We start from the raw sequence: 26,749 nt of genomic DNA on the forward strand, positions 1-26,749 counted from the left end.
CCTTCTCTCTCTCACCGTAGCCCAAGCCGACTCGGGGCCGAATGCGGATCCACTCCCTGGAGAACGTGGACAAGGCGCTGCAGTTCCTGAAGGAGCAGCGGGTTCACCTGGAGAACGTGGGCTCACACGACATTGTGGACGGAAACCACCGGCTCACTTTGGGCCTGATCTGGACCATCATCCTCCGATTCCAGGTATCCGTGCCTGGCAGGGACAGGGGCAGTGCCAGCCTTGCCAATGACCAGTTCAGTGCCCTGCTCAATGCCCGCTGTCCTCGGGAGGGGAGTAATGTATAAACTCACCTGTCAATCATCCGTGCCTCAGGTTATGGGCAGAGAGTGAGGGGCGCGAGGGTGGGGGAGGGGCAGTACAGTTCGCCCCACCCCCCTCAGACTCTGCCCCACTGATCACCGCTCTCCCACACCCTCAACTTCCCTCCGCCCACCCCCCGCTCTGCCCTCATACCCTCGCCCATTGCTAGCCCTTCTCCACTCATTCCCCTCTGCCCCTCCCCTGCCCTAGCACCACCCTCTCCCCCCACCCCCCGACACTCTGCCCCTGGGATACTATCAGTGTAAACGGTATAGAGGCCACAGAATTCGTAAATTGCATTCTGGAGAACTGTTTAGCCAGTATGTAGCAAGCCTAACAAGAGCAGGGGCAGTTCTGGACTTAGTTTTAGGGAATTAAGCTGGGTTGGTGGAAGGAGTATGAGTGGGAGAGCATTGTTGTGGTGGTGATCATAATTCAGTTAGTTTTAGCATAATTATGGATAAGAACAAAGATTAAACATGAGTAATGATTCTAAATTGGGGGGAAGGTGAATTATACTCGGTTGAGAAGTGATTTAGCAAAAGTGGACTGGAAACAGCTACTTGAGGTACATGGAGTTCAGAGTAAACATGTCCCACAAAGAAAAAGGGTAGAATTGCCAAATTTAGAGCCCCCTGGATGACAAGGTGCATACAGGGTAAGGTAAGGCAAAAAAGGGAAACCTATATCATATATTGTGAGCTCAATACTGCAGAAAACGTGGAAGAGTATAGAGAGTGTCGGGGTGAAATTAAGAAGCAAAGAGACGGTATAAAAAATTACTGGCAAGTCAAATCAAAGAAAACCCAAAGATGTTTTTTAGTTACATAAAGAGCAAGAGAATAACTAAGGAAAGTGTAGGGCCTATTAGGGACCAAAATGGTGGTTTATGTGTGGAGGTGGAGGATGTGGGTAAGGTACTTAATGAATACTTTGCAGCCGTCTTCACAAAAGAGGGGGATGATGCTAACATTGAAGTTCAGGAGGAAGAGAGTGAAACCTTTGAAAGTTGATAAATCGCCAGGACCAGATGAAATATACCCGAGGCTACTAAAAGAAGCAAGGGAGGAAATAGTAGAGGCTCTGACCATCATTTTCCAATCCTCTCTGACTACAGGAGTTGTGCCAGAGGACTGGAGAACTGCTAACGTTGTTTAAAAAGGGAAGAAGGGATAAACCGAGCAATTACTGGCCAGTTAGTTTAACCTCGGCGGTGGGCAAATCACTAGAATCAATTCTGAGGAACAGTATAAACCTTCATTTAGACACAGATTGATCAAGGACAGTCAGCATGGATTTACTAAGGGAAGGTCGTGCCTGACTAACTTGATTGAAGAGGTAACAAGGAGGGTCGATGAGGGCAGTGCGTGCGATGTACTGTATATGGATTTTAGCAAGGTTTTTGACAAGTTCCCACAACGTAAAAGCCCATGGGAGCCAATTGGCTCAGTGGGAGGAAGCCAAGGGTGATGGTTGATGGGTGTTTTTGCGACTGGAAGGCTGTTTCTAGTGGGGGTCCACAGGGCTCAGTACTGGGTCCCTTGCTTTTTGTGGTATATATTAATGATTTAGACATAAATTTGGGGATATGACAAAGAAATTTGCAGATGATACAAAAGTTGGCGGTGTGGTTGACAGTGAGGAGGAAGTTCTAGACTGCAGGAAGATATCGATGAACTGGTCAGTGGGGCAGGAAAGTGGCAAATGGAATTCAATCCGGAGAAGTGTGAGGTAATGCATTTGGGGAGGAGTACCAAGGCAAGGGAAAACACATTAAATGGGAGGACACTGAGAAGTGTGGACAAACAGAGGGACCTGGGAGTATATGTCCACAGATCCTTAAAGGTAGCAGGACAGGTTAAGAAGGCATATGGAATACTTTATTAGCTGAGCCATAGATTATAAGAGCAGGATGGTTATACAACACTAGGCCACAGCTGGAGTACTGCGTGCAGTTCTGGTCACCGCATTACAGGAAAGATGTGATTGCACTGGAGAGGGTGCAGAGGAGATTTACAAGGATGTTGCCTGGACTGGAGAATTTTGGCGATGAGGAAAGATTGGAGATGCTGGGTCTGTTTTCTTTGGAACAGAGGAGGCTGAGGGGAGACCTTATTGAGGTGTATAAAATTATGAGGGACCTAGATAGAGTGGATAGGAAGGACCTGTTTCCCTTGGCAGAGGGGTCAACAACCAGGGGGCATAGATTTAAAGTAATTGGTTTAGAGGGGAGATGAGGAAACATTTTTTCACCCAGAGGTGGGGATCTCGAACTCACTGCCTGAAAGGGCAGTAGAGGCAGAAACACTCACCACTTGAAGTGCCGTAACCTACAGGGCTACAGACTAAGGTGGGATAGCTCTTTGTTGGCTGGCATGGACACGATGGGCCGAAATGGCCTCCTTCCGTATCGTAATTTTCTATGAAGCAGCGGGTGATGGAGAGAGGTGAGCAGTAGGGGAGCGGGGGAGGGGGAGCAGTGGGGGAGGGGGAGGGGGAGCAGTGGGGGAGCGGGGGAGGGGGAGCAGTGGGGGAGGGGGAGGGGGAGCAGTGGGGGAGCGGGGGAGGGGGAGCAGTGGGGGAGCGGGGGAGGGGGAGCAGTGGGGGAGCGGGGGAGGGGGAGCAGTGGGGGAGCGGGGGAGGGGGAGCAGTGGGGGAGCGGGGGAGGGGGAGCAGTAGGGGAGCGGGGGAGGGGGAGCAGTGGGGGAGCGGGGGAGGGGGAGCAGTGGGGGAGCGGGGGAGGGGGAGCAGTGGGGGAGCGGGGGAGGGGGAGCAGTGGGGGAGCGGGGGAGGGGGAGCAGTGGGGGAGGGGGGGAGGGGGAGCAGTGGGGGAGCGGGGGAGGGGGAGCAGTGGGGGAGGGGGGGAGGGGGAGCAGTGGGGGAGCGGGGGAGGGGGAGCAGTGGGGGAGGGGGTGGGGGGAGCAGTGGGGGAGGGGGGGAGGGGGAGCAGTGGGGGAGCGGGGGAGGGGGAGCAGTGGGGGAGGGGGGGAGGGGGAGCAGTGGGGGAGCGGGGGAGGGGGAGCAGTGGGGGAGCGGGGGAGGGGGAGCAGTGGGGGAGGGGGGGAGGGGGAGCAGTGGGGGAGCGGGGGAGGGGGAGCAGTGGGGGAGCGGGGGAGGGGGAGCAGTAGGGGAGCGGGGGAGGGGGAGCAGTGGGGGAGCGGGGGAGGGGGAGCAGTAGTGGAGCGGGGGAGGGGGAGCAGTGGGGGAGCGGGGGAGGGGGAGCAGTGGGGGAGGGGGTGGGGGGAGCAGTAGTGGAGCGGGGGAGGGGGAGCAGTGGGGGAGCGGGGGAGGGGGAGCAGTAGGGGAGCGGGGGAGGGGGAGCAGTGGGGGATCGGGGGAGGGGGAGCAGTGGGGGAGGGGGGGAGGGGGAGCAGTGGGGGAGCGGGGGTGGGGGAGCAGTGGGGGAGCGGGGGAGGGGGAGCAGTGGGGGAGGGGGGGAGGGGGAGCAGTGGGGGAGCGGGGGAGGGGGAGCAGTGGGGGAGCGGGGGAGGGGGAGCAGTGGGGGAGGGGGGGAGGGGGAGCAGTGGGGGGGAGGGGGAGCAGTGGGGGAGCGGGGGAGGGGGAGCAGTGGGGGAGGGGGGGAGGGGGAGCAGTGGGGGGGAGGGGGAGCAGTGGGGGGGAGGGGGAGCAGTGGGGGAGGGGGAGGGGGAGCAATGGGGGAGGGGGGAGCAGTGGGAGTGGGGTGAGCAGTGGGGGAGCGGGGGAGGGGAAGCAGGGGAGCAGTGGGGAGCAGTGTGGGAGGGGGAGGGGGAGCAGTGGGGGAGGGGGGAGCAGTGGGGGAGGGGGGAGCAGTGGGGGAGGGGGGGAGCAGTGTGGGAGGAGGAGGGGGAGCAGTGGGGGAGGGAAGAGCAGTGGGGGAGGGGGTGAGAGGGAGCAGTGGGGGAGGGGGAGGGGGGAGCAGTGGGGGAGGGGGTGAGAGGGAGCGGAGGGGGGAGGGGGGAGCAGTGGGGGAGAGGGGAGGGGGGAGCAGTGGGGGAGGGGGTGAGAGGGAGCAGTGGGGGAGGGGGGGAGGGGGGGAGCAGTGTGGGAGGAGGAGGGGGAGCAGTGGGGGAGGGGGTGAGAGGGAGCAGTGGGGGAGGTGGGAGGGGGGAGCAGTGGGGGAGGGGGTGAGAGGGAGCAGTGGGGGAGGGGGGAGGGTGGAGCAGTGGGGGAGGGGGTGAGAGGGAGCAGTGGGGGAGGGGGGAGCGGTAGGGGAGTGGGGAAGGGGAGGGGAGGAACTGATGGGGATGTGGCGAGCAGCGAGGGTGGGAACCAGGGCCAGAGAGGTCGGAGCTGTTTTCCCTTTTTGCGATGTATTTTATGGGATAACAACAGCGCAGAGTGCTGGCAGAGTGAGAGGCGGAGAATGATGTTTGGAGTTTCGCACCAACCATCTTGGTGTTTCACGCTCTTTGTTGATTTGCATGTTTTAGATTCAGGTGATCAAAATTGAAACGGAAGATAATCGGGAGACTCGCTCGGCCAAAGACGCTCTCCTGTTGTGGTGTCAGATGAAGACAGCAGGGTGAGTGATTATACCGGCTGGGGTCAGAGTGCACCGGCTGGGGGGGAGGGGTCAGAGGGCACTGTCTGTGGGTGGTGTGGTCAGAGGGCACCGGCTAGGGTCAGAGGGCACCGGCTGTGGCGGGGGCGGGTCAGAGGGCACAGGATGGGGGGGTCAGAGGGCACCGGCTGTGGGTGGTGTGGTCAGAGGGCACCGGCTGTGGGTGGTGTGGTCAGAGGGCACCGGCTGTGGCGGGGGGGGTCAGAGGGCACCGGCTGTTGGGGGGGGTTCAGAGGGCACCGGCTGGAGGGGTCAGAGGACACACATCTCCATACTCATTCAGCAGAAGTGACTGAACTCTCTACGTGTCTGAGCGGATACAAACTTTAAATGAAACTCGAGTTTGAAAACAAGGCCTTCCTGTGTCAGCGTCTTTGCTGCCCAAAAGCCTTTTGTAGTTTCGGTTTAGTTATTTCCTAACTTGTATTTAAAGAAAGAAAGACTTGCATTTATATGGCGCCTTTCACAACCACCGGACGTCTCAAAGCACTTTACAGGCAATGAAGTGCTTTTGGAGAGTAGTCACTGTAGTCCACTGATGGGGGAGACTAGAACTAGAGGGCATGATCTTAGTATAAGGGGCCGCCCATTTAAAACTGAGATGAGGAGAAATTTCTTCTCTCAGAGGGTTGTAAATCTGTGGAATTCGCTGTCTCAGAGAGCTGTGGAAGCCGGGACATTGAATAAATTTAAGACAGAAATAGACAGTTTCTTTAACGATAAGGGGATATGGGAGCGGGCAGGGAAGTGGAGCTGAGTCCATGATCAGATCAGCCATGATCGTATTAAATGGCGGAGCAGGCTCAAGGGGCCGTATGGCCTACTCCTGCTCCTGTTTCTTATGTTCTTATGTAATGTGGGTAACATGGCAGCCAGTTTGTGCACAGCAAGCTCCCACTAACAGCAATCTGATAATGACTAGATTTTTTGTTATGTTGATTGAAAGATAAATATTGGCCAGGATACAGGGGATAACTCCCCTGCTCTTCTTCAAAATAGTGCCGTGGGATCTTTTACACCCACCTGAGAGATGGGGCCTCGGTTTAATGTTTAACGGCACCTCCGACAGTGCAGCACTCCCTCAGCACTGCACTGGAGAGTCAGCCTAGATTTATATGCTCAAGTTCCTGGAATGGGACTTAAACGCAAGTGCTACTCACTGAGCCCTTCGGATGTCGGCAGCGTTATCGACAGCGTGACCGCGAATTCAGGGCCATTATTATCATCATCACCTCCCAAGGTGCATTGGGGGAGAGTGAGAAGAGTAAGATAGGCCAACATAATTGGATAGATAACTGTATGTACTGCTGACATCACAGAATAAGGACTGGTGACTGAATTGGTGAAGGAGGCAGGATTTGGTGCTGGCTTTTGGAGATGGGATGGGATGTAGCAAGCCGGACAGGAGCGTGGGTGCGTCAACACTGACCGGCCTTGGATTGACAGTGGGCTTGTGGACGGGGCACGGAGTGGAGCAGAGTCCAAGAGAGCAAGGTGTGGGCTGCAACTTAGTGGTGAGGAACTTGCGGAGGTGGAGTGTAGACAGGTTGTGGATTGTGTGATTGGTGAGCGCCAATCTGTACTCAAATACAGGCAGCCGAGTCCTGAAGGAGTTGGAGAATACAGAGCAGCGCTTCGGTGGGCTGGTCAGTGGGAGCTGGGCCTGTGCTGGTCAGTGGGAGCTGGGCCTGTGCTGGTCAGTGAGAGCTGGGCCTGTGCTGGTCAGTGGGAGCTGGGCCTGTGCTGGTCAGTGGGAGCTGGGCCTGTGCTGGTCAGTGGGAGCTGGGCCTGTGTGGGTCAGTGGGAGCTGGGCCTGTGCTGGTCAGTGGGAGCTGGGCCTGTGTGGGTCAGTGAGAGCTGGGCCTGTGTGGGTCAGTGAGAGCTGGGCCTGTGTGGGTCAGTGGGAGCTGGGCCTGTGCTGGTCAGTGGGAGCTGGGCCTGTGCTGGTCAGTAAGAGCTGGGCCTGTGCTGGTCAGTGGGAGCTGGGCCTGTGCTGGTCAGTGGGAGCTGGGCCTGTGCTGGTCAGTGGGAGCTGGGCCTGTGCTGGTCAGTGAGAGCTGGGCCTGTGCTGGTCAGTGAGAGCTGGGCCTGTGCTGGTCAGTGGGAACTGGGCCTGTGCAGGTCAGTGGGAGCTGGGACTGTGCGGGTCAGTTGGAGCTGGGCCTGTGCTGGTCAGTGGGAGCTGGGCCTGTGCAGGTCAGTGGGAGCTGGGACTGTGCTGGTCAGTGGGAGCTGGGCCTGTGCTTGTCAGTGGGAACTGGGCCTGTGCTGGTCAGTGGGAGCTGGGCCTGTGCTGGTCAGTGGGAGCTGGGCCTGTGCTGGTCAGTGGGAGCTGGGCCTGTGCTGGTCAGTGGGAGCTGGGCCTGTGCTGGTCAGTGGGGGCTGGGCCTGTGCTGGTCAGTGGGAGCTGGGCCTGTGCTGGTCAGTGGGAGCTGGGCCTGTGCTGGTCAGTGGGGGCTGGGCCTGTGCTGGTCAGTGGGAGCTGGGTCTGTGCTGGTCAGTGGGAGCTGGGCCTGTGCTGGTCAGTGGGAGCTGGGCCTGTGCTGGTCAGTGAGAGCTGGGCCTGTGCGGGTCAGTGGGAGCTGGGCCTGTGTGGGTCAGCGGGAGCTGGGCCTGTGTGGGTCAGCGGGAGCTGGGCCTGTGTGGGTCAATGAGAGCTGGGCCTGTGTGGGTCAGTGGGAGCTGGGCCTGTGTGGGTCAGTAAGAGCTGGGCCTGTGCTGGTCAGTGGGGGCTGGGCCTGTGCTGGTCAGTGGGAGCTGGGCCTGTGCTGGTCAGTGGGAGCTGGGCCTGTGCTGGTCAGTGGGGGTTGGGCCTGTGCTGGTCAGTGGGAGCTGGGCCTGTGCTGGTCAGTGGGAGCTGGGCCTGTGCTGGTCAGTGGGGGTTGGGCCTGTGCTGGTCAGTGGGTGCTGGGTCTGTGCTGGTCAGTGGGAGCTGGGCCTGTGCTGGTCAGTGGGGGTTGGGCCTGTGCTGGTCAGTGGGAGCTGGGCCTGTGCTGGTCAGTGGGGGTTGGGCCTGTGCTGGTCAGTGGGGGTTGGGCCTGTGCTGGTCAGTGGGAGCTGGGCCTGTGCTGGTCAGTGGGAGCTGGGCCTGTGCTGGTCAGTGGGAGCTGGGCCTGTGCTGGTCAGTGGGAGCTGGGCCTGTGCTGGTCAGTGGGAGCTGGGCCTGTGCTGGTCAGTGGGAGCTGGGCCTGTGCTGGTCAGTGGGAGCTGGGTCTGTGCTGGTCAGTGGGAGCTGGGCCTGTGTGGGTCAGTGGGAACTGGGCCTGTGCTGGTCAGTGGGGGCTGGGCCTGTGCTGGTCAGTGGGAGCTGGGCCTGTGCTGGTCAGTGGGAGCTGGGCCTGTGCTGGTCAGTGAGAGCTGGGCCTGTGCTGGTCAGTGGGAGCTGGGCCTGTGCTGGTCAGTGGGAGCTGGGCCTGTGCTGGTCAGTGGGAGCTGGGCCTGTGTGGGTCAGTGGGAACTGGGCCTGTGCTGGTCAGTGGGAGCTGGGCCTGTGCTGGTCAGTGGGGGCTGGGTCTGTGCTGGTCAGTGGGAGCTGGGCCTGTGTGGGTCAGTGGGAACTGGGCCTGTGCTGGTCAGTGGGAGCTGGGCCTGTGCTGGTCAGTGGGGGCTGGGCCTGTGCTGGTCAGTGGGAGCTGGGCCTGTGCTGGTCAGTGGGAGCTGGGCCTGTGCTGGTCAGTGAGAGCTGGGCCTGTGCTGGTCAGTGGGAGCTGGGCCTGTGCTGGTCAGTGGGAGCTGACAATTAATATTTTGTTGACATTGTCAATACCGAGTGTTATATTTGTACTTTTCTAGCTTTGATTTGCTTTTAGCATTGAGTATCTTACACTATCGCCCTGATTGACATCACCTAGCGTGTGTCTTCTCTGCTGAAAATATACACAATTTGTAGTCAGCTTCTATCTCGTTGTTTCCTGTTTAAAACCAGCTTTCTATCCATGTTACCCCTTCTGCCGTACACCTGAATGTTTCCAATGAGACGCTTGTGAAGCACCGTACTGCAATCCCTGCACCCTCCATCTAGACACACCATCCCTTTCTCCCTTTCCCATCCAACAAAGTGTCACCACTTCAAAAAATATTTCATCCTGTTCAGTATCTGATACATTTGTTACTACAGGTGTAATTGTCTCATTAATCTAGTTACTGATGTGCTGGTTACTGATGTGCTGGTAACTTGTGTTATTTACTGATGTGCTGGTTACTGATGTGCTGGTAACTTGTGTTATTTACTGATGTGCTGGTTACTGATGTGCTGGTAACTTGTGTTATTTACTAATGTGCTGCTTACTGATGGCCTGGTTCATCATAGGCAGTTCCTCGAAATCGAGGAAGACTTGCTTCCGCTCCAAAAGTGAGTTCTCAGGTGACTGAACAGTCCAATACGTGAATTACAGTCTCTGTCAAAGGTGAGACAGACAGTGGTTGAGGGAAGGGGAGGGTGGGACAGGTTTGCCACACGCTCCTTCCGCTGCCTGCGCTTGATTTCTGCATGCTCTCGGCGACGAGACTCGAGGTGCTCAGCGCCCTCCCGGATGCACTTCCTCCACTTAGGGCAGTCTTTGGCCAGGGACTCCCAGGTGCCGGTGGGGATGTTGCACTTTGTCAAGGAGGCTTTGAGGGTGACCTTGAAACGTTTCCTCTGCCCACCTGGGGCTCGCATGCCGTGTAGGAGTTCTGAGTAAAGCGCTTGCTTTGGGAGTCTTGTGTCGGGCATGCGAACAATGTGGCCGCCCAACGGAGCTGGTCGAGTGTGGTCAGTGCATCGATGCTAAGGATGTTGGCCTGATCGAGGACACTGACATTGGTGTGTCTATCCTCCCAGGGGATTTTCAGGATCTTGCGAAGACATCGTTGGTGGTATTTCTCCAGCGATTTGAGGTGTCTATTGTATATGGTCCATGTCTCTGAGCCATACAGGAGGGCGGGTATTACTATAGCCCTGTCGACCATGAGCTTGGTGTCAGACTTGAGGGCCTGATCTTTGAACACACTTTTCCTCAGACGGCTGAATGGAGGCGGTGTTGGATCTCGTCGTCGATGTCTGCCCTTGCTGATAATAGGCTCTCAAGGTATGGTTCCACGTTGTCCAGGGCCGCGCCATGGATCTTGATGACTTGGGGGACAGTGCTGTGTGGTGGGGTCAGGTTGCTGGGGGACCTTTGTCTTACGGATGTTTAGTGTAAGGTCCATGCTTTCGTACGCCTCGGTGAAGATGTTGACTATGACTTGGAGTTCAGTCTCTGAATGTGCTCAGACGCAAGCGTTGTCCGCGTACTGTAGTTCGATGACAGAGGATGGGAAGGTCTTGGACCTGGCCTGGAGACGACGAAGGTTGAACAGGTTCCCACTGGTTCTGTAGTTTAGTTCCACTCCAGCGGGGAGCTTACTGAGTGTAAGGTGGAGTATGGCAGCGAGGAAGATTGAGAAGCGGGTTGGAATGATGACACAGCCCGGCTTGATGGCCATGTACAAGGGTTGGTGCTTTTCCCTGCATTTCTCTTGCAGTTGTCGCACTGTAAAGATCACTATAAAGTACCCACTATGGGGTACAACAGCTGGTTACTGATGTGCAGGTTACTGATGGCCTGGTTACTGATGGCCTGGTTACTAATGGCCTGGTTAAACATAGAAACATAGAAAATAGGTGCAGGAGTAGGCCATTCGGCCCTTCGAGCCTGCACCACCATTCAATAAGATCATGGCTGATCATTCCCTCAGTACCCCTTTCCTGTTTTCTCTCCATACCCCTTGATCCCTTTAGCCATAAGGGTCACATCTAACTCCCTCTTGAATACATCCAATGAACTGGCATCAACAACTCTCTGCGGCAGGGAATTCCACAGGTTAACAACTCTCTGAGTGAAGAAGTTTCTCCTCATCTCAGTCCTAAATGGCCTACCCCTTATCCTAAGACTGTGTCCCCTGGTTCTGGACTTCCCCAACATCGGGAACATTCTTCCCGCATCTAACCTGTCCCGTCCCGTCAAAATCTTATACATTTCTATGAGATCCCCTCTCATCCTTCTAAACTCCAGTGTATAAAGGCCCAGTTGATTCAGTCTCTCCTCATATGTCAGTCCAGCCATCCCGGGAATCAGTCTGGTGAACCTTCACTGCACTTCCTCAATAGCAAGAACGTCCTTCCTCAGATTAGGAGACCAAAACTGAACACAATATTCCAGGTGAGGCCTCACTAAGGCCCTGTACAACTGCAGTAAGACCTCCCTGCTCCTATACTCAAATCCCCTAGCTATGAAGGCCAACATGCCATTTGCCTTCTTCACCGCCTGCTGTACCTGCATGTCAACTTTCAATGAATGACACCCAGGTCTCGTTGCACCTCCCCTTTTCCTAATCTGTCACCATTCAGATAATATTCTGCCTTCGTGTTTTTGCCACCAAAGTGGATAACCTCACATTTATCCACATTATACTGCATCTGTCATGCATTTGCCCACTCACCTAAACCTGTCCAAGTCACCCTGCAGCCTCTTAGCATCCTCCTCCGCCACCCAGTTTAGTGTCATCTGCAAACTTGGAGATATACACTCAATTCCTTCATCCAAATCATTGATGTATATTGTAAAGAGCTGGGGTCCCAGCACTGAGCCCTGCGGCACTCCACTAGTCACTGCCTCCCATTCCGAAAAGGACCCGTTTATCCCGACTCTCTGCTTCCTGTCTGCCAACCAGTTCTCTATCCACGTCAGTACATTACCCCCAATACCATGTGCTTTGATTTTGCACACCAATCTCTTGGCCTTTTGAAAGTCCAAATACACCACATCCACTAGTTCTCCCTTATCCACTCTACTAGTTACATCCTCAAAAAATTCCAGAAGATTTGTCAAGCATGATTTCCCTTTCATAAATCCATGCTGACTTGGACCGATCCTGTCACTGCTTTCCAAATGCGCTGCTATTTCATCCTTAATAATTGATTCTAACATTTTCCCCACTACTGATGTCAGGCTAACCGGCCTATAATTACCCGTTTTCTCTCTCCCTCCTTTTTTAAAAAGTGGTGTTTCATTAACTTCCCTCCACTCCATAGGAACTGATCCAGAGTCGATAGACTGTTGGAAAATGATCACCAATGCATCCACTATTTCTCAGGCCTCTTCCTTAAGTATTCTGGGATGCAGACAATCAGGGCCCGGGGATTTATCGGCCTTCAATCCCATCAATTTCCCCAACACAATTTCTCGCCTAATTAGGATATCCTTCAATTCCTCCTTCTCACTAGACCCTCGGTCCCGTAGTACATCCGGAAGGTTATTTGTGTCTTCCTTCGGAATTGTTGAAGTTCATCCATGTGATCTTTAAATGTTTGCCATTACCTATCCACCGTCAACCCTTTAAGTATCCTTTGATAGTCTATTCCAGCCAATTCACGCCTCATGCTGTCGAAGTTAGCTTTCCTTAAGTTCAGGACCCTAGTTTCTGAATTAACTGTGTCACTCTCCATCTTAATGAAGAATTCTACCATATTATGGTCACTCTTCCCCAAGGGGCCTCGCACAACAAGATTGCTAATTAGTCCCTTCTCATTACACATCACCCAGTTTAGGATGGCCAGCTCTCTTGTTGGTTCCTCGACATATTGGTCAAGAAAACCATCCCTAATACACTCCAGGAAATCCTCCTCCACCGCATTACTACCAGTTTGGTTAGCCCAATCTATATGTAGATTAAAGTCGCCCATGATAACTGCTGTACCTTTATTGCACACATCCCGTATTTCTTGTTTGATGCCGTCCCCAACCTCACTACTACTGTTTGGTGGCCTGTACACAACTCCCACTAGCGTTTACTGCCCTTTGGTATTCCGTAGCTCCACCCATACCGATTCCACATCATCCAAACCAATGTCCTTCCTTACTGTTGCATTAATTTCCTCTTTAACCAGCAATGCCACCCCGCCTCCTTTTCCTCTCTGTCTATCCTTCCTAAATGTTGAATACCCCTGGATGTTGAGTTCCCAGCCTTGGTCACCCTGGAGCCATGTCTCCGTGATGCCAATCACATCGTATCCGTTAACTGCTATCTGTGCAGTTAATTCGTCCACCTTATTCCGAATACTCCTCGCATTGAGGCATAGAGCCTCCAGGCTTATGTTTTTAACACACTTTGCCCCTTTAGAATTTTGCTGTAATGTGGCCCTTTTTGTTTTTTATCTTGGGTTTCTCTGCCCTCCACTTTTACTATTCTCCTTTCTATCTTTTGCCTCTGACTCCATTTTATTTCCCTCTGTCTCCCTGCATAGGTTCCCATCCCCCTGCCATATTAGTTTAACTCCTCCCCAACAGCACTAGCAAACACTCCCCCCAGGACATTGGTTCCGGTCCTGCCCAGGCGCAGACTGTCCGGTTTGTACTGGTCCCACCTCCCTCAGAACCGGTTCCAATGTCCCAGGAATTTGAATCCCACTCCTCAAGCCATGTATTCATCTGAGCTATCCTGCGATTCCTACCCTGACTAGCACGTGGCACTGGTAGCAATCCTTAGATTACTACTTTTGAGGTCCTACTTTTAATTTAGCTCCGAGCTCCCTAAATTCGTGTTGTAGGACCTCATCCCCTTTTTTTACCTATATCATTGGTACCTATGTGCACCACGACAACTGGCTGTTCACCCTCCATTTTCAGAATGTCCTGCACCCGCTCCGAGACATCCTTGACCCTTGCACCAGGGAGGCAACATACCATCCTGGAGTCTCGGTTGCGGCCGCAGAAACGCCTATCTATTCCCCTCACCATTGAATCCCCTATCACTATCGCTCTCCCAATCTTTTTCCTGCCCTCCTGTGCAGCAGAGCCAGCCACAGTGCCATGAACTTGGCTGCTGCTGCCCTCCCCTGATGAGTCATCCCCCTCAACAGTACTTAAAGCGGTGTATCTGTTTTGCAGGGGGATGACCGCAGGGGACCCCTGCACTACCTTCCTTGCACTGCTCTTCCTGTTGGTCACTCGTTCCCTATCTGGCTGTGTACCCTTTACCTGCGGTGTGACCAACTCGCTAAACGTGCTATTCACGTCATTCTCAGCATCGTGGATGCTCCAGAGTGAATCCACCCTCAGCTCCAGTGCCGCAATGCGGTCTGTCAGGAGCTGGAGGCGGATACACTTCCCGCACACGTAGTTGTCAGGTACACCGGAAGCGTCCCTGACTTCCCACATAGTGCAGGAGGAGCATATCATGTATCCGAGCTCTCCTGCCATGACTTAACCCTTGGATTAACGTAATTGGGCAACAGCAATGTTAAAAGGTTACTTACTGATAAAGAAAGAAAAAGAAAAACTACTCACTAATCACCAGCCAATCACTTACCCCCTTGGCTGTGACGTCACCTTTCGATGTCTTTCTTCTTTTTTGCCTTCTCCCTGTAGCTGCACCGGCTGGCCTTCCCGACACACCTCCCGAGCCTCTCCTCGCACCACGAACCCCCGAACCTCTCCTCGCACCTGGAACTCCCGAACCTCTCCTCGCACCTGGAACTCCCGAGCCTCTCCTCGCACCTGGAACTCCCGAGCCTCTCCTCGCACCTGGAACTCCCGAGCCTCTCCTCGCACCTGGAACTCCCGAGCCTCTCCTCGCACCTGGAACTCCCGAGCCTCTCCTCGCACCTGGAACTCCCGAGCCTCTCCTCGCACCTGGAACTCCCGAACCTCTCCTCGCACCTGGAACTCCCGAGCCTCTCCAACGCATATGGAACTCCCGAGCCTCTCCTCGCACCTGGAACTCCCGAACCTCTCCTCGCACCTGGAACTCCCGAGCCTCTCCAACGCGTTGGGCCTTTTTCTAGGCCTCAGCGACGCACCTCCCGAGCCTCTCCATGCACCTGGAACTGGTTACTGATGGCCTGGTTACTGATGTGCAGGTTACTGATGCCTGGTTACCGATGGCCTGGTTACTGATGTGCAGGTTACTGATGCCTGGTTATCGATGGCCTGGTTACTGATGTGCAGGTTACTGAGGCCTGGTTACTGATGGCCTGGTTACTGAGGCCTGGTTACTGATGTACAGGTTCCTGAGACCTGGTTACTGATGGCCTGGTTACTGAGGTCTGGTTACTGAGACCTGGTTACTGATGCTTGGTTACTGATGCCTGGTTACTGATGGCCTGGTTACTGATGCCTGGTTACTGATGTGCAGGTTACTGAGACCTGGTTACTGATGGCCATCTTGGTATAGGAGTCAGTGCGCGGGAAGGCCCGCCGGATAGCGTCGGTCAGCGTGCAATGCTGATTGGACGGCGGCGTTGCCATGTTGTAGCTCGATGGTCAGCCGACGCTCTGACAACCTCGCACAGGTGGAAGTTCGTGAAGCAGCAACAGGGAACCGTCCCACTCCCGCCCACCCACCCCTCCATTACGCCCCACTCCTCCCCCTCTCCCTCACCCCCCCACCCCTCTGTGAGGATATCGCCATCAGTGGATTGAGCCCCGCCGCTGCACACGGCCTCAGCAATGCCGCTTCCCATAATGGCCAGACCGCCCCCTCCATGGGGGTTCGAGCACGCAAGCTGCCTCTCCCCCATGGTCAGTTCCTGCTGCCTCCCGCTGAGCGCCACCTTCTCCTGCAAGAGTCAGGGACGTGTGTCAGTGAGTGTGGGCAATATGTTTGGGTGATGTCTGACGTGCTTGAATAGCTGGCAGTGTGAGATGTGGGTGTGAGGCTTGTAACTGTGCTCAGTGTGTGAGCGTGAGGTGAAGCTCGGAGTGCTGATTGATCGATATTGTTGGCAGGTGAGTGATGGGTGTGGTGGTTTGAAGAGTGGCTGAGGCTAGTGGCGCAGTTGGTCGGCAAGTGACCATACATTCACTGACCGTGACCATCCGTGTGAGATCATTAAACTTATCGTGGCACTGCATCCAGGTCCTTGAGCTGCACTCCTGGCATTGACCTCCGCCGCTATTGGATCCCGTGTGCATGTCGGGGCTGCTGGCCTCTGTTGATACAGGAAGCCTCTCCTCCTTTCCACCCCCTCCACCAAGACATCCAGTGCTGCGTCAGAATACCTGGGTGCTTGCTCGCTCTCATGTTCAGCCATTCCTCTGTCTTCCCAGGACAGATTTAGCTCACACAGGACTCCCAGCACCTGCTCCAGCCACAACGCACCTCCCCTTTGAGCAGTGCAGGCCAGCTTTGAGCAGTGCAGGCCAGCTTTGAGCAGTGCAGGCCACCCAGTGCAGGCCAGCTTTGAGCAGTGCAGGCCAGATTTGAGCGGTGCAGGCCAGCTTTGAGCAGTGCAGGCCAGCTTTGAGCAGTGCAGGCCAGCTTTGAGCAGTGCAGGCCAGCTTTGAGCAGTGCAGGCCAGCTTTGAGCAGTGCAGGCCAGATTTGAGCGGTGTAGGCCAGCTTGGAGCAGTGCAGGCCAGCTTGGAGCAGTGCAGGCTAGCTTGAAGCAGTGCTAGCAAGATTTTGGGCTCCCTGCTGATGCATGCTGCCAATAAATAGCACAATTAGGGCAGAAATGCTAATGAACAAGCAGCACGAAAATGCCGTCCACCTTCATTACATCGAACGGGTGTGGGGTCATTACACCTTGCGATCACCGTGCCCGCTATTGGGGCTATCCAAATTAGCCCCAAGGCATCTGAGACCCCAGAGAGGCGCTGAATACCCGGCTAATTTGACTAACCTCACAACCTTAGAAGCTTTGGATAAATGGTAGTAGATATCTGGTGTACAAATGTTTTGAGGTTTGTGTTTGTAGAAAGACAGCTCATATGTTTGTTTGATTTTTGTCCGCAGATATCCTGGCGTCAACATCCAGAACTTCACCAGCAGCTGGAGGGACGGGCTGGCGTTTAACGCTCTGATCCACAAACACAGGTACCGGGGGCCGGGGGACTGGGACCGACGGTCAGAGGAGACTGGGAATTGGGGGACCCGGGGGAACAGGGAACTGGGGGAATGGGAGAACTGGGCGGATGGGAGGGGAACGGGGCAAGGGGATGGGGTGAGGGGGACGAGGGGAGGGGAGGGGGACGAGGGGAGGGGAGGGGGACGATGGGGGCGGGGGGGGGGGAACGTGGGACGGGTGGTGGAACCAGATTCAAAAATAACTTTTAAAAGGGAATTGGATAAATACTTGACGGGGACAAAATTGTAGGGCTGTGGGGAAAGAGCAGGAAGGGGATTATCTGATCGCGCTCACAGGCACGATGGGCCGAATGGTCTCCTGACCTGTACCATGCTGCAATTTTCAGCAACTGTAATATTTTGCTTTTGGTTTCAGCATTTTTTATTTATTGGCTTAAACTATAGGAAATGCTCAAAGAAAGAGATTTTAATGAATCTGGCAAAGGGCAGATGCAGATAATGGTGGACAAATGCAAAGTACTGAAACGGGGAAGGACGGTAATCGTTGGCTGTGTGAGCAGTGCACAGGATGGAGGGGGACGGGGGGATCGGGATGCTGCACATTATCAGGGCTGAGAGTGAATAGGCTCAGGGCAGTGTCAGCAGATAGTCAGAGACATGTCCATTCTGAGTTTGTACACACTCCTGGTGCGGTCTGACCTGGGACACTGGTCACTGCATTGTGTGAGAGAGATCTGGGTGTGGGAGAGGGCAGTAAAGAGCAAGTGAATTAACAACTGGGATTAGGAGTGGAATTATGAGGAGGGGCTGCAGAAACCAGGAAAGTTTCCACTGGAGAAGAGAAGGCCCAGGGATATTCTTACAGATGGGTTTGAGACCCTAAAGTGGACAGACTGAGATCAGTGGGATATGGAGGGAATACAGACTGAGATTTTGTACATTCCTATGTTTATATCCCACTATTCCCCAGTGTGTCCCCTCCATATCCCACTGTTCCCAATATGTGTCCTATCCATATCCCACTGTTCCCAATATGTGTCCTATCCATATCCCACTGTTCCCAATATGTGTCCTATCCATATCCCACTATTCCCCAGTGTGTCCCCTCCATATCCCATTGTTTCCCCAATGTGTGTCCCCTCCATATCCCACTATTCCCCAGTGTGTCCCCTCCATATCCCACTGTTTCCCCAATGTGTGTCCCCGCCATATCCCACTTCCCAATGTGTGTCCCCTCCATATCCCACTGTTTCCCCAGTGTGTGACCCCTCCATATCCCACTGTTTCCCCAATGTGTGTCCCCGCCATATCCCACTGTTTCCCCAATGTGTGTCCCCTCCATATCCCACTATTCCCCAGTGTGTGACCCCTCCATATCCCACTGTTTCCCCAATGTGTGATCCCTCCATATCCCACTATTCCCAATGTGTGTCCCCTCCATATCCCACTATTCCCCAGTGTGTACCCCCTCCATATCCCACTGTTCCCAATGTGTGATCCTTCCATATCCCACTATTCCCCACTGTGTCCCCTCCATATCCCACTATTCCCCAGTGTGTCCCCTCTATATCCACTGTTTCCCCCTGCGCTCCCTTTATTTTGGCCCTGGTGATGTAACGAGCTGGATATTTGACCTTTCAGGCATGACCTTGTTGACTTCACCAAACTGCAGAAATCCAATTCAACCTTCAACCTGCAGCAAGCGTTCAACATGGCGGAGCAACGCCTGGGAGTCGCCAAGCTCCTCGACCCAGAAGGTAAGCCCGTCACCAGCTCGCTGGAATAGAACCACCCGTACAATATACCCGAGGTGTCGTCTGACCTCAAACCAGGCCTTGCTGATCAGGTTGTCTATGGGCTGTGCGACTGTTCGGTTCCTGCACAATGGAGCACCTGAGCGTCCAGTCACACTCGATGCCAGTTCCTCATGTACAATAGCTCATGCTGTACCTGCCCTGGGAGTGTTTGATGGGACAGTGTCGAGGGAGCTTTACTCTACCTAACCCCGTGCTGTACCTGCCCTGGGAGTGTTTGATGGGACAGTGTAGAGGGAGCTTTACTCTACCTAACCCCGTGCTGTACCTGCCCTGGGAGTGTTTGATGGGACAGTGTAGAGGGGACTTTACTCTATATCTAACCCCGTGCTGTACCTGTCCTGGGAGTGTGTGATGGGACAGTGTAGAGGGGACTTTACTCTGTATCTAACCCCGTGCTGTACCTGCCCTGGGAGTGTGTGATGGGACAGTGTAGAGGGAGCTTTACTCTGTATCTAACCCCGTGCTGTACCTGCCCTGGGATTGTGTGATGGGACAGTGTAGAGGGAGCTTTACTCTGTATCTAACCCGTGCTGTATCTGCCCTGTGAGTGTGTGATGGGACAGTGTAGAGGGAGCTTTACTCTGTATCTAACCCCGTGCTGTATCTGCCCTGTGAGTGTGTGATGGGACAGTGTAGAGGGAGCTTTACTCTGTATCTAACCCGTGCTGTACCTGCCCTTGGAGTGTTTGATGGGACAGTGTAGAGGGAACTTTACTCTGTATCTAACCCCGTGCTGTACCTGCCCTGGGAGTGTTTGATGGGACAGTGTAGAGGGGACTTTACTCTATATCTAACCCCGTGCTGTACCTGCCCTGTGAGTGTTTGATGGGACAGTGTAGAGGGAGCTTTATTCTGTATCTAACCCGTGCTGTATCTTCCCTATGAGTGTGTGATGGGACAGTGTAGAAGGGACTTTCCTCTATATCTAACCCCGTGCTGTACTTGCCCTGTGAGTGTTTGATGGGACAGTGTAGAGGGAGCTTTACTCTGTATCTAACCCCATTCTGTACCTGCCCTGGGAGTGTGTGATGGGACAGTGTAGAGGGAGCTTTACTCTGTATCTAACCCGTGCTGTACCTGCCCTGGGAGTGTGTGATGGGACAGTGTAGAGGGAGCTTTACTCTGTATCTAACCCCGTGCTGTACCTGCCCTGGGAGTGTGTGATGGGACAGTGTAGAGGGAACTTCATTCTATCTCTGTAAAGAAGTGGTATCAGGGCACTTAGAAATTCATAACATGATTCGGTAGAGCCAGGGGTACTTTAGTGTCGTGGTTATATCACTGGACTAGTAATCCCGAGGCCTGAACTAATGACATGGAGATATGGGAGGACGAATGTGGAAGGACCGTTTACTATGAATGGGATGATTCTGAAACGTGTGGATGGTGCTGATATAGACAAATCCTGCACGATGGCGGGGAAGCTGATACGGTGGTCAAAAAATCATAAGTTACTTGGTTTTATGAATAGAAGAATAGAATATAAAAGCAAGGAGATCGCGCTGGAACTTTATAAATCACTGGTTAGGCCTTAGCTGGAGTATTGTGGACAATTCTGGGCCCCGCACTTCAGGAAAGATGTAAAGGCCTTGGAAAGGGTCAGATAAGGTTGACCAGGATGTTACCAGGGATGAGCGACTTCAGTTATGAGGAGAGGTTGGGAAAGATACGCCTGCTCTCCTTGGAACTGAGAAGGTCAAGAGGTGACCAAATATAGGTTTTCAAGATGCTGGGAGGTTTTGATCGTGTAGATAGAGAACAACTATTCCCCGTGGTGAGTGGGCCGGGTACTGGAGGCTGAGGAACTGACAGGGCTGCGGACACAACGTGGGGACGTGGAACTGAGCACGACGGCTCTGTCCAAGGGTCAGCACAGGCACGGTGTGCCAAATGGCCTTCTGTGCTGTAAGTTCCAAAGATACTTACGAAACGGGATGTCATTTCCTCTCTTGTGCACGGAGGCGATTCCCACTCTGCTGATGGTACCTTCAGGCCAACCCCGCCGCTGAATGTGTGATATTTTACATCTTCAACTGTTCTTGTAGATGTGAACACGGAGAATCCAGATGAGAAGTCCATCATCACCTATGTGGTGGCCTATTATCATTACTTCTCCAAGATGAAGGCACTAGCTGTGGAAGGCAAGCGGATCGGCAAGGTGAGGAGATTTCAGGATGGAAGGGTGTTCCTGCCCCCAGGGTGAGCCGAGGGTCGCTCCTTCGCTGATTTAGAGACATGGCTCCGGGTCACGGAGTCTGTCAGTGGTGGCCCGGGGAGGAATTCTGGGAACAGCCGTCATCAAGAACCTCCAGAGGCTTTTGGATGGCCAACAAGGGCAACCTTCATCTCACATCCATCCGCAGTATGTCCTGCTCACTACCTCCATTCCCAATATATCCAGCCAATCCCAGCCACTCCCAGTATACCCAGCCAATCCCAGCCACTCCCAGTATACCCAGCCAGTCCCATCTATTCCCAGTGTACTCAGCCAGTCCCAGCCAATCCTAGCCAATCCCAGTATACTCAGCCATTCCCAGCTAATCCCAACCAATCCCAGCCATTCCCAGTATACCCAGCCAATCCCATCCATTCCCAGTATATCCTAGCCACGTTATGATGATGGTACATTCCTGCCCAACCATCTATTCCCGATTTATCCTGCACATCCCACTCCGACTGCCATGCTTCCCATCTCAATAACTTGCCATCTCAGGTTTATTTAACTAGCACCAGTTCATCTGTTATTTCCTAATGTGTGTGAAGGGTTAAACACTGTGTTATACACTGATCTCTCTCTCAGCTACACTCGTTCTCTCTCTTCCTCCCAGCTCTCCCTCAGTTACTTACTGCACTCCCTTACTCCCAGCTCTCCCTCAGTTACTTACTGCACTCCCTTACTCCCTGCTCTCCCAGAACTTCTCGCTGCCCTCTCTTCGTTACTTCCATCTCTGAGTACCTCTCTCTTCTCCCTCTCTCCCATCCCCTCGCCCCCTCTTGTTCCCTCTCTCGCTCACTCTCACTCACTCCTTCTCTCTCGCTCTCTTGCTCCCTCGCTCTCTCTTGCTCCCTCGCTCCCTCACTCTCTCTCACTCTCCCTCACTCTCACTCTCCCTCACTCTCGCTCTCCCTCTCTCTCGCTCTCCCTCACTCTCTCTCGCGCTCCCTCACTCTCTCTCGCTCTCCCTCACTCCCTCGCTCCCCCTCTCTCGCTCCCTCTCTCACACCCTCTCTGTCTCACTCTCACTCGCTCTCTCTCGCTCTCTCGCTGTCTCACTCTTATCCTCTCTCGCTCACTCTCGCTCTCTCTCGCTCTCACTCTCTCACTCTCTCTCACTTGCTCTCTCTCTCACTCTCTCTTTCTCCCTCTCGATCTCTCCCTTCCTATCTCTCTGGCAGCCTTGGTATCTCTTCCTCTCTCCCTCTCTCTCGTTCACTCTCAGTTACTTAATGTTTTTTAAAAATTCGTTCCTGGGATGTGGGCGTCGCTGGCAAGGCCGGCATTTATTGCCCATCCCTAATTGCCCCTTGAGAAGGTGGTGGTGAGCCGACTTCTTGAACCGCTGCAGTCCGTTGGTGAAGGTGCTCCCACAGTGCTGTTAGGGAGGGAGTTCAGTGAATTTGACCCAGCGACGATGAAGGAACGGCCGATATATTTCAAAGTCAGGATGATGTGTAACTTGGAACTCTATCAGTTTATCCCTTCTCGCTCTGTCTCTCTCGCTGTCTCTTTCACTCGCGCTGTCTCTCTCTCCCTCGCGCTCAGTCTTTCGCGCTCGGTCTCTCTCGCGCTCGGTCTCTCGCTCTCGGTCTCTCTCGCGCTCGGTCTCTCTCGCGCTCGGTATCTCTCGCGCTCGATCTCTCGCGCTCGGTCTCTCGCGCTCGATCTCTCTCACACTCGGTCTCTCTCGCGCTCAGTCTCTCTCGCGCTCGGTCTCACGCGCTCGGTCTCTCTCGCGCTCGGTCTCTCTCGCGCTCAGTCACTCGCGCTCGGTCTCTCTCGCGCTCGGTCTCTCTCGCGCTCTGTCTCTCGCGCTCGTTCTCTCTCGCGCTCGGTCTCTCGCGCTCGTTCTCTCTCGCGTTCTGTCTCTCGCGCTTGGTCTCTCTCGCGCTCTGTCTCTTTTGTGCTCTGTCTCTCGCGCTCGGTCTCTCTCGCGCTCAGTCTCTCTCGTGCTCTGTCTCTCGCGCTCGGTCTCTCTCGCGCTCTGTCTCTCACGCTCGGTCTCTCTCATGCTCTTGTCTCTCTCGTGCTCTGCCTCTCGCCCTCAGTCTCTCTCGCACTCAGTCTCTCATGCTCGGACTCTCTCGCGCTCTGTCTCTCGCCCTCAGTCTCTCTCGCGCTCAGTCTCTCGCGCTCGGTTTCTCTCGTGCTCTGTCTCTCGCCCTCAGTCTCTCTCGCGCTCAGTCTCTCTCGCGCTCAGTCTCTCTCGTGCTCTGTCTCTCGCGCTCGGTCTCTCTCGGGCTCAGTCTCTCTCGTGCTCGTTCTCTCTCGCGCTCAGTCTCTCTCGTGCTCTGTCTCTCACGCTCGGTCTTTCTCGCGCTCTGTCTCTCACGCTCGGTCTCTCTCGCGCTCTGTCTCTCTCGCGCTCAGTCTCTCACGCTCGGTCTCTCTCGCGCTCAGTCTCTCACGCTCGGTCTCTCTCGCGCTCAGTCTCTCGCGCTCAGTCTCTCACGCTCGGTCTCTCTCGCGCTCAGTCTCTCGCCCTCGGTCTCTCTCGCGCTCGGTCTCTCACGCTCGGTCTCTCTCGCGCTCAGTCTCTCGCCCTCGGTCTCTCTCGCGCTCAGTGTCTCGCCCTCGGTCTCTCTCGCGCTCGGTCTCTCGCCCTCGGTCTCTCTCGCGCTCAGTCTCTCGCCCTCGGTCTCTCTCGCGCTCGGTCTCTCGCCCTCAGTCTCTCACGCTCGGTCTCTCTCGCGCTCAGTCTCTCGCCCTCGGTCTCTCTCGCGCTCAATCTCTCGCCCTCGGTCTCTCTCGCGCTCAGTTTCTCGCCCTCAGTCTCTCACGCTCGGTCTCTCTCGCGCTCAGTTTCTCGCCCTCAGTCTCTCTCGCGCTCACTCTCTCGCCCTCAGTCTCTCGCGCTCGGTCTCTATCGTGCTCTGTCTCTCTCACGCTCAGTCTCTCTCGCGCTCGGTCTCTCTCGCGCTCAGTCTCTCTCGCGCTCAGTCTCTCTCGCTCAGTCTCTCTCGCGCTCTGCCTCTCGAGCTCAGTCTCTCTCGCGCTCTGTCTCTCTCGCGCTCGGTCTCTCTCGTGCTCGGTCTCTCTCGCGCTCGGTCTCTCTCGCGCTCAGTCTCTCGCGCTCGGTCTCTCTCGCGCTCAGTCTCTCGCGCTCGGTCTATCTCGCGCTCAGTCTCTCGCGCTCAGTCTCTCTCGTGCTCGGTCTCTCTCGCGCTCAGTTTCTCGCGCTCGGTCTCTCTTACGCTCGGTCTCTTTCGCGCTCGGTCTCTCTCACGCTCGGTCTCTCTCGCGCTCTGTCTATCGCGCTCAGTCTCTCTCACGCTCGGTCTCTCTGACGCTCGGTCTCTCTCGCGCTCTGTCTCTCTCGCGCTCTGCCTCTCGCGCTCAGTCTCTCTCACGCTCGGTCTCTCTCACGCTCGGTCTCTCTCGCGCTCGGTCTCTCTCGCGCTCAGTCTCGCGCGCTCGGTCTCTCGCGCTCGGTCTCTCTCGCGCTCGGTCTCTCTCGCGCTCGGTCTCTCTCGTGCTCGGTCTCTCTCGCGCTCGGTCTCTCTTGCGCTGAGTCTCTCGCGCTTGGTCTCTCTCGTGCTCTGCCTCTCGCGCTCTGTCTCTCTCGCGCTCGGTCTCTCTTGCGCTCAGTCTCTCGCGCTCGGTCTCTCTCGTGCTCTGCCTCTCGCGCTCGGTCTCTCTCGCGCTCACTCTCTCTCGCGCTCGGTCTCTATCGCGCTCGGTCTCTCTCGCGCTCAGTCTCGCGCTCACTCTCTCTCGCGCTCGGTCTCTCTCGCGCTCGGTCACTCTCACGCTCAGTTTCTCGCGCTCGGTCTCTCGCGCTCAGCGCTCGGTCTCTCGCGCTCGGTCTCTCTCGCGCTCAGTCTCTTGCGCTCGGTCTCTCTCGCGCTCAGTCTCTCTCACTCTCGGTCTCTCTCGCGCTCAGTCTCTTGCGCTCGGTTTATCTCGCGCTCAGTCTCTCTCACTCTCGGTCTCTCTCGCGCTCGGTCTCTCGTGCTCGGTCTCTCTCGCGCTCGGTCTCTCTCGCGCTCAATCTCTCGCGCTCGGTCTCTCTCACACTCGGTCTCTCTCGCGCTCAGTCACTCGCGCTCTGTCTCTCTCGCGCTCGGTCTCTCGCGCTCGGTCTCTCTCACACTCGGTCTATCTCGCGCTCAGTCACTCGCGCTCGGTCTCTCGCGCTCGGTCTCTCTCGCGCTCAGCCTCTCGCGCTCGGTCTCTCTCGCGCTCGGTCTCTCTCGCGCTCAGTCTCGCGCTCAGTCTCTCGCGCTCGGTCTATCTCGCGCTCAGTCTCTCGCGCTCAGTCTCTCGCGCTCGTCTCTCGCGCTCAGTCTCTCGCCCTCAGTCTCTCTCGCGCTCGGTCTCTCTCGCGGTCAGTCTCTCGCCCTCAGTCTCTCTCGCGCTCAGTCTCTCACGCTCAGTCTCTCGCGCTCGGTCTATCTCGCGCTCAGTCTCTCGCCCTCAGTCTCTCTCGCCCTCAGTCTCTCACGCTCAGTCTCTCTCGCCCTCAGTCTCTCGCGCTCGGTCTATCTCGCGCTCAGTCTCTCGCCCTCAGTCTATCTCGCGCTCAGTCTCTCGCCCTCAGTCTCTCTCGCCCTCAGTCTCTCGCGCTCAGTCTCTCGTGCTCGTCTCTCGCGCTCAGTCTCTCGCCCTCAGTCTCTCACGCTCGGTCTATCTCGCGCTCAGTCTCTCGCCCTCAGTCTCTCGCCCTCAGTCTCTCGCGTTCGGTCTCTCTCGTGCTCTGTCTCTCTCGCGCTCAGTCTCTCTAGCGCTCGGTCTCTCTTGCGCTCAGTCTCTTTCGCGTCGGTCTCTCTTGCGCTCAGTCTCTCTCGCGCTCAGTCTCTCTCGTGTTCTGTCTCTCTCACGCTCGGTCTCTCTCGCGCTCAGTCTCTCTCGCGCTCAGTCTCTCTTGCGCTCTGTCTCTCTCGCGCTCTGCCTCTCGCGCTCAGTCTCTCGTGCTCGGTCTCTCGTGCTCGGTCTCTCGCGCTCGGTCTCTCGCTCTCGGTCTCTCGCGCTCGGTCTCTCGCGCTCGGTCTCTCGCGCTCGGTCTCTCGTGCTCGGTCTCTCTCGTGCTCGGTCTCTCGCGCTCGGTCTCTCGCGCTCGGTCTCTCGTGCTCGGTCTCTCGCTCTCGGTCTCTCGTGCTCGGTCTCTCGCGCTCGGTCTCTCGCTCTCGGTCTCTCGCGCTCGGTCTCTCGCGCTCGGTCTCTCGTGCTCGGTCTCTCGCTCTCGGTCTCTCGTGCTCGGTCTCTCGTGCTCGGTCTCTCGTGCTCGGTCTCTCGCTCTCGGTCTCTCGTGCTCGGTCTCTCGCGCTCGGTCTCTCGCTCTCGGTCTCTTGCGCTCGGTCTCTCTCGCTCTCGGTCTCTCTCGCGCTCGGTCTCTCTCGCTCTCGGTCTCTCTTGCGCTCGGTCTCTCTCGCGCTCGGTCTCTTGCGCTCGGTCTCACGCGCTCGGTCTCTCTCGCGCTCGGTCTCTCTCGCGCTCAGTCACTCGCGCTCGGTCTCTCTCGCGCTCGGTCTCTCTCGCGCTCTGTCTCTCGCGCTCGGTCTCTCTCGCGCTCGGTCTCTCGCGCTCGTTCTCTCTCGCGCTCAGTCTCTCGCGCTCGGTCTCTCTCGCGCTCGGTCTCTCGCGCTCGGTCTCTCTCGCGCTCAGTCTCTCGCGCTCGGTCTCTCTCGCGCTCGGTCTCTCTCGCGCTCTGTCTCTTTTGTGCTCTGTCTCTCGCGCTCGGTCTCTCTCGCGCTCAGTCTCTCTCGTGCTCTGTCTCTTGCGCTCGGTCTCACGCGCTCGGTCTCTCTCGCTCTCGGTCTCTCTCGCGCTCGGTCTCACGCGCTCGGTCTCTCTCGCGCTCGGTCTCTCTCGCGCTCAGTCTCTTGCGCTCGGTCTCACGCGCTCGGTCTCTCTCGCGCTCGGTCTCTCTCGCGCTCAGTCACTCGCGCTCGGTCTCTCTCGCGCTCGGTCTCTCTCGCGCTCTGTCTCTCGCGCTCGGTCTCTCTCGCGCTCGGTCTCTCGCGCTCGTTCTCTCTCGCGCTCTGTCTCTCGCGCTCGGTCTCTCTCGCGCTCAGTCTCTCGCGCTCGGTCT

General features: G+C 56.0%; 1 protein-coding gene across 1 annotated transcript; it reads left to right on the plus strand.

Moving 5' to 3' along the window:
* Positions 1 to 20: 20 nt before the first annotated feature.
* LOC139257935 (spectrin beta chain, non-erythrocytic 4-like) lies at positions 21 to 20,658 on the plus strand (the record flags this gene model as incomplete). Its single annotated transcript, XM_070874681.1, has 5 exons — positions 21 to 194; positions 4,725 to 4,816; positions 16,612 to 16,692; positions 18,325 to 18,440; positions 20,546 to 20,658. Coding segments are annotated over 5 exons (576 nt in total), but the record flags the coding sequence as incomplete, so codon positions are not given.
* Between the last annotated feature and the right edge of the window lie 6,091 nt (positions 20,659 to 26,749).

Source organism: Pristiophorus japonicus, unplaced genomic scaffold (assembly GCF_044704955.1).
Source record: "Pristiophorus japonicus isolate sPriJap1 unplaced genomic scaffold, sPriJap1.hap1 HAP1_SCAFFOLD_934, whole genome shotgun sequence".
Classification (NCBI taxonomy): domain Eukaryota; kingdom Metazoa; phylum Chordata; class Chondrichthyes; family Pristiophoridae; genus Pristiophorus; species Pristiophorus japonicus.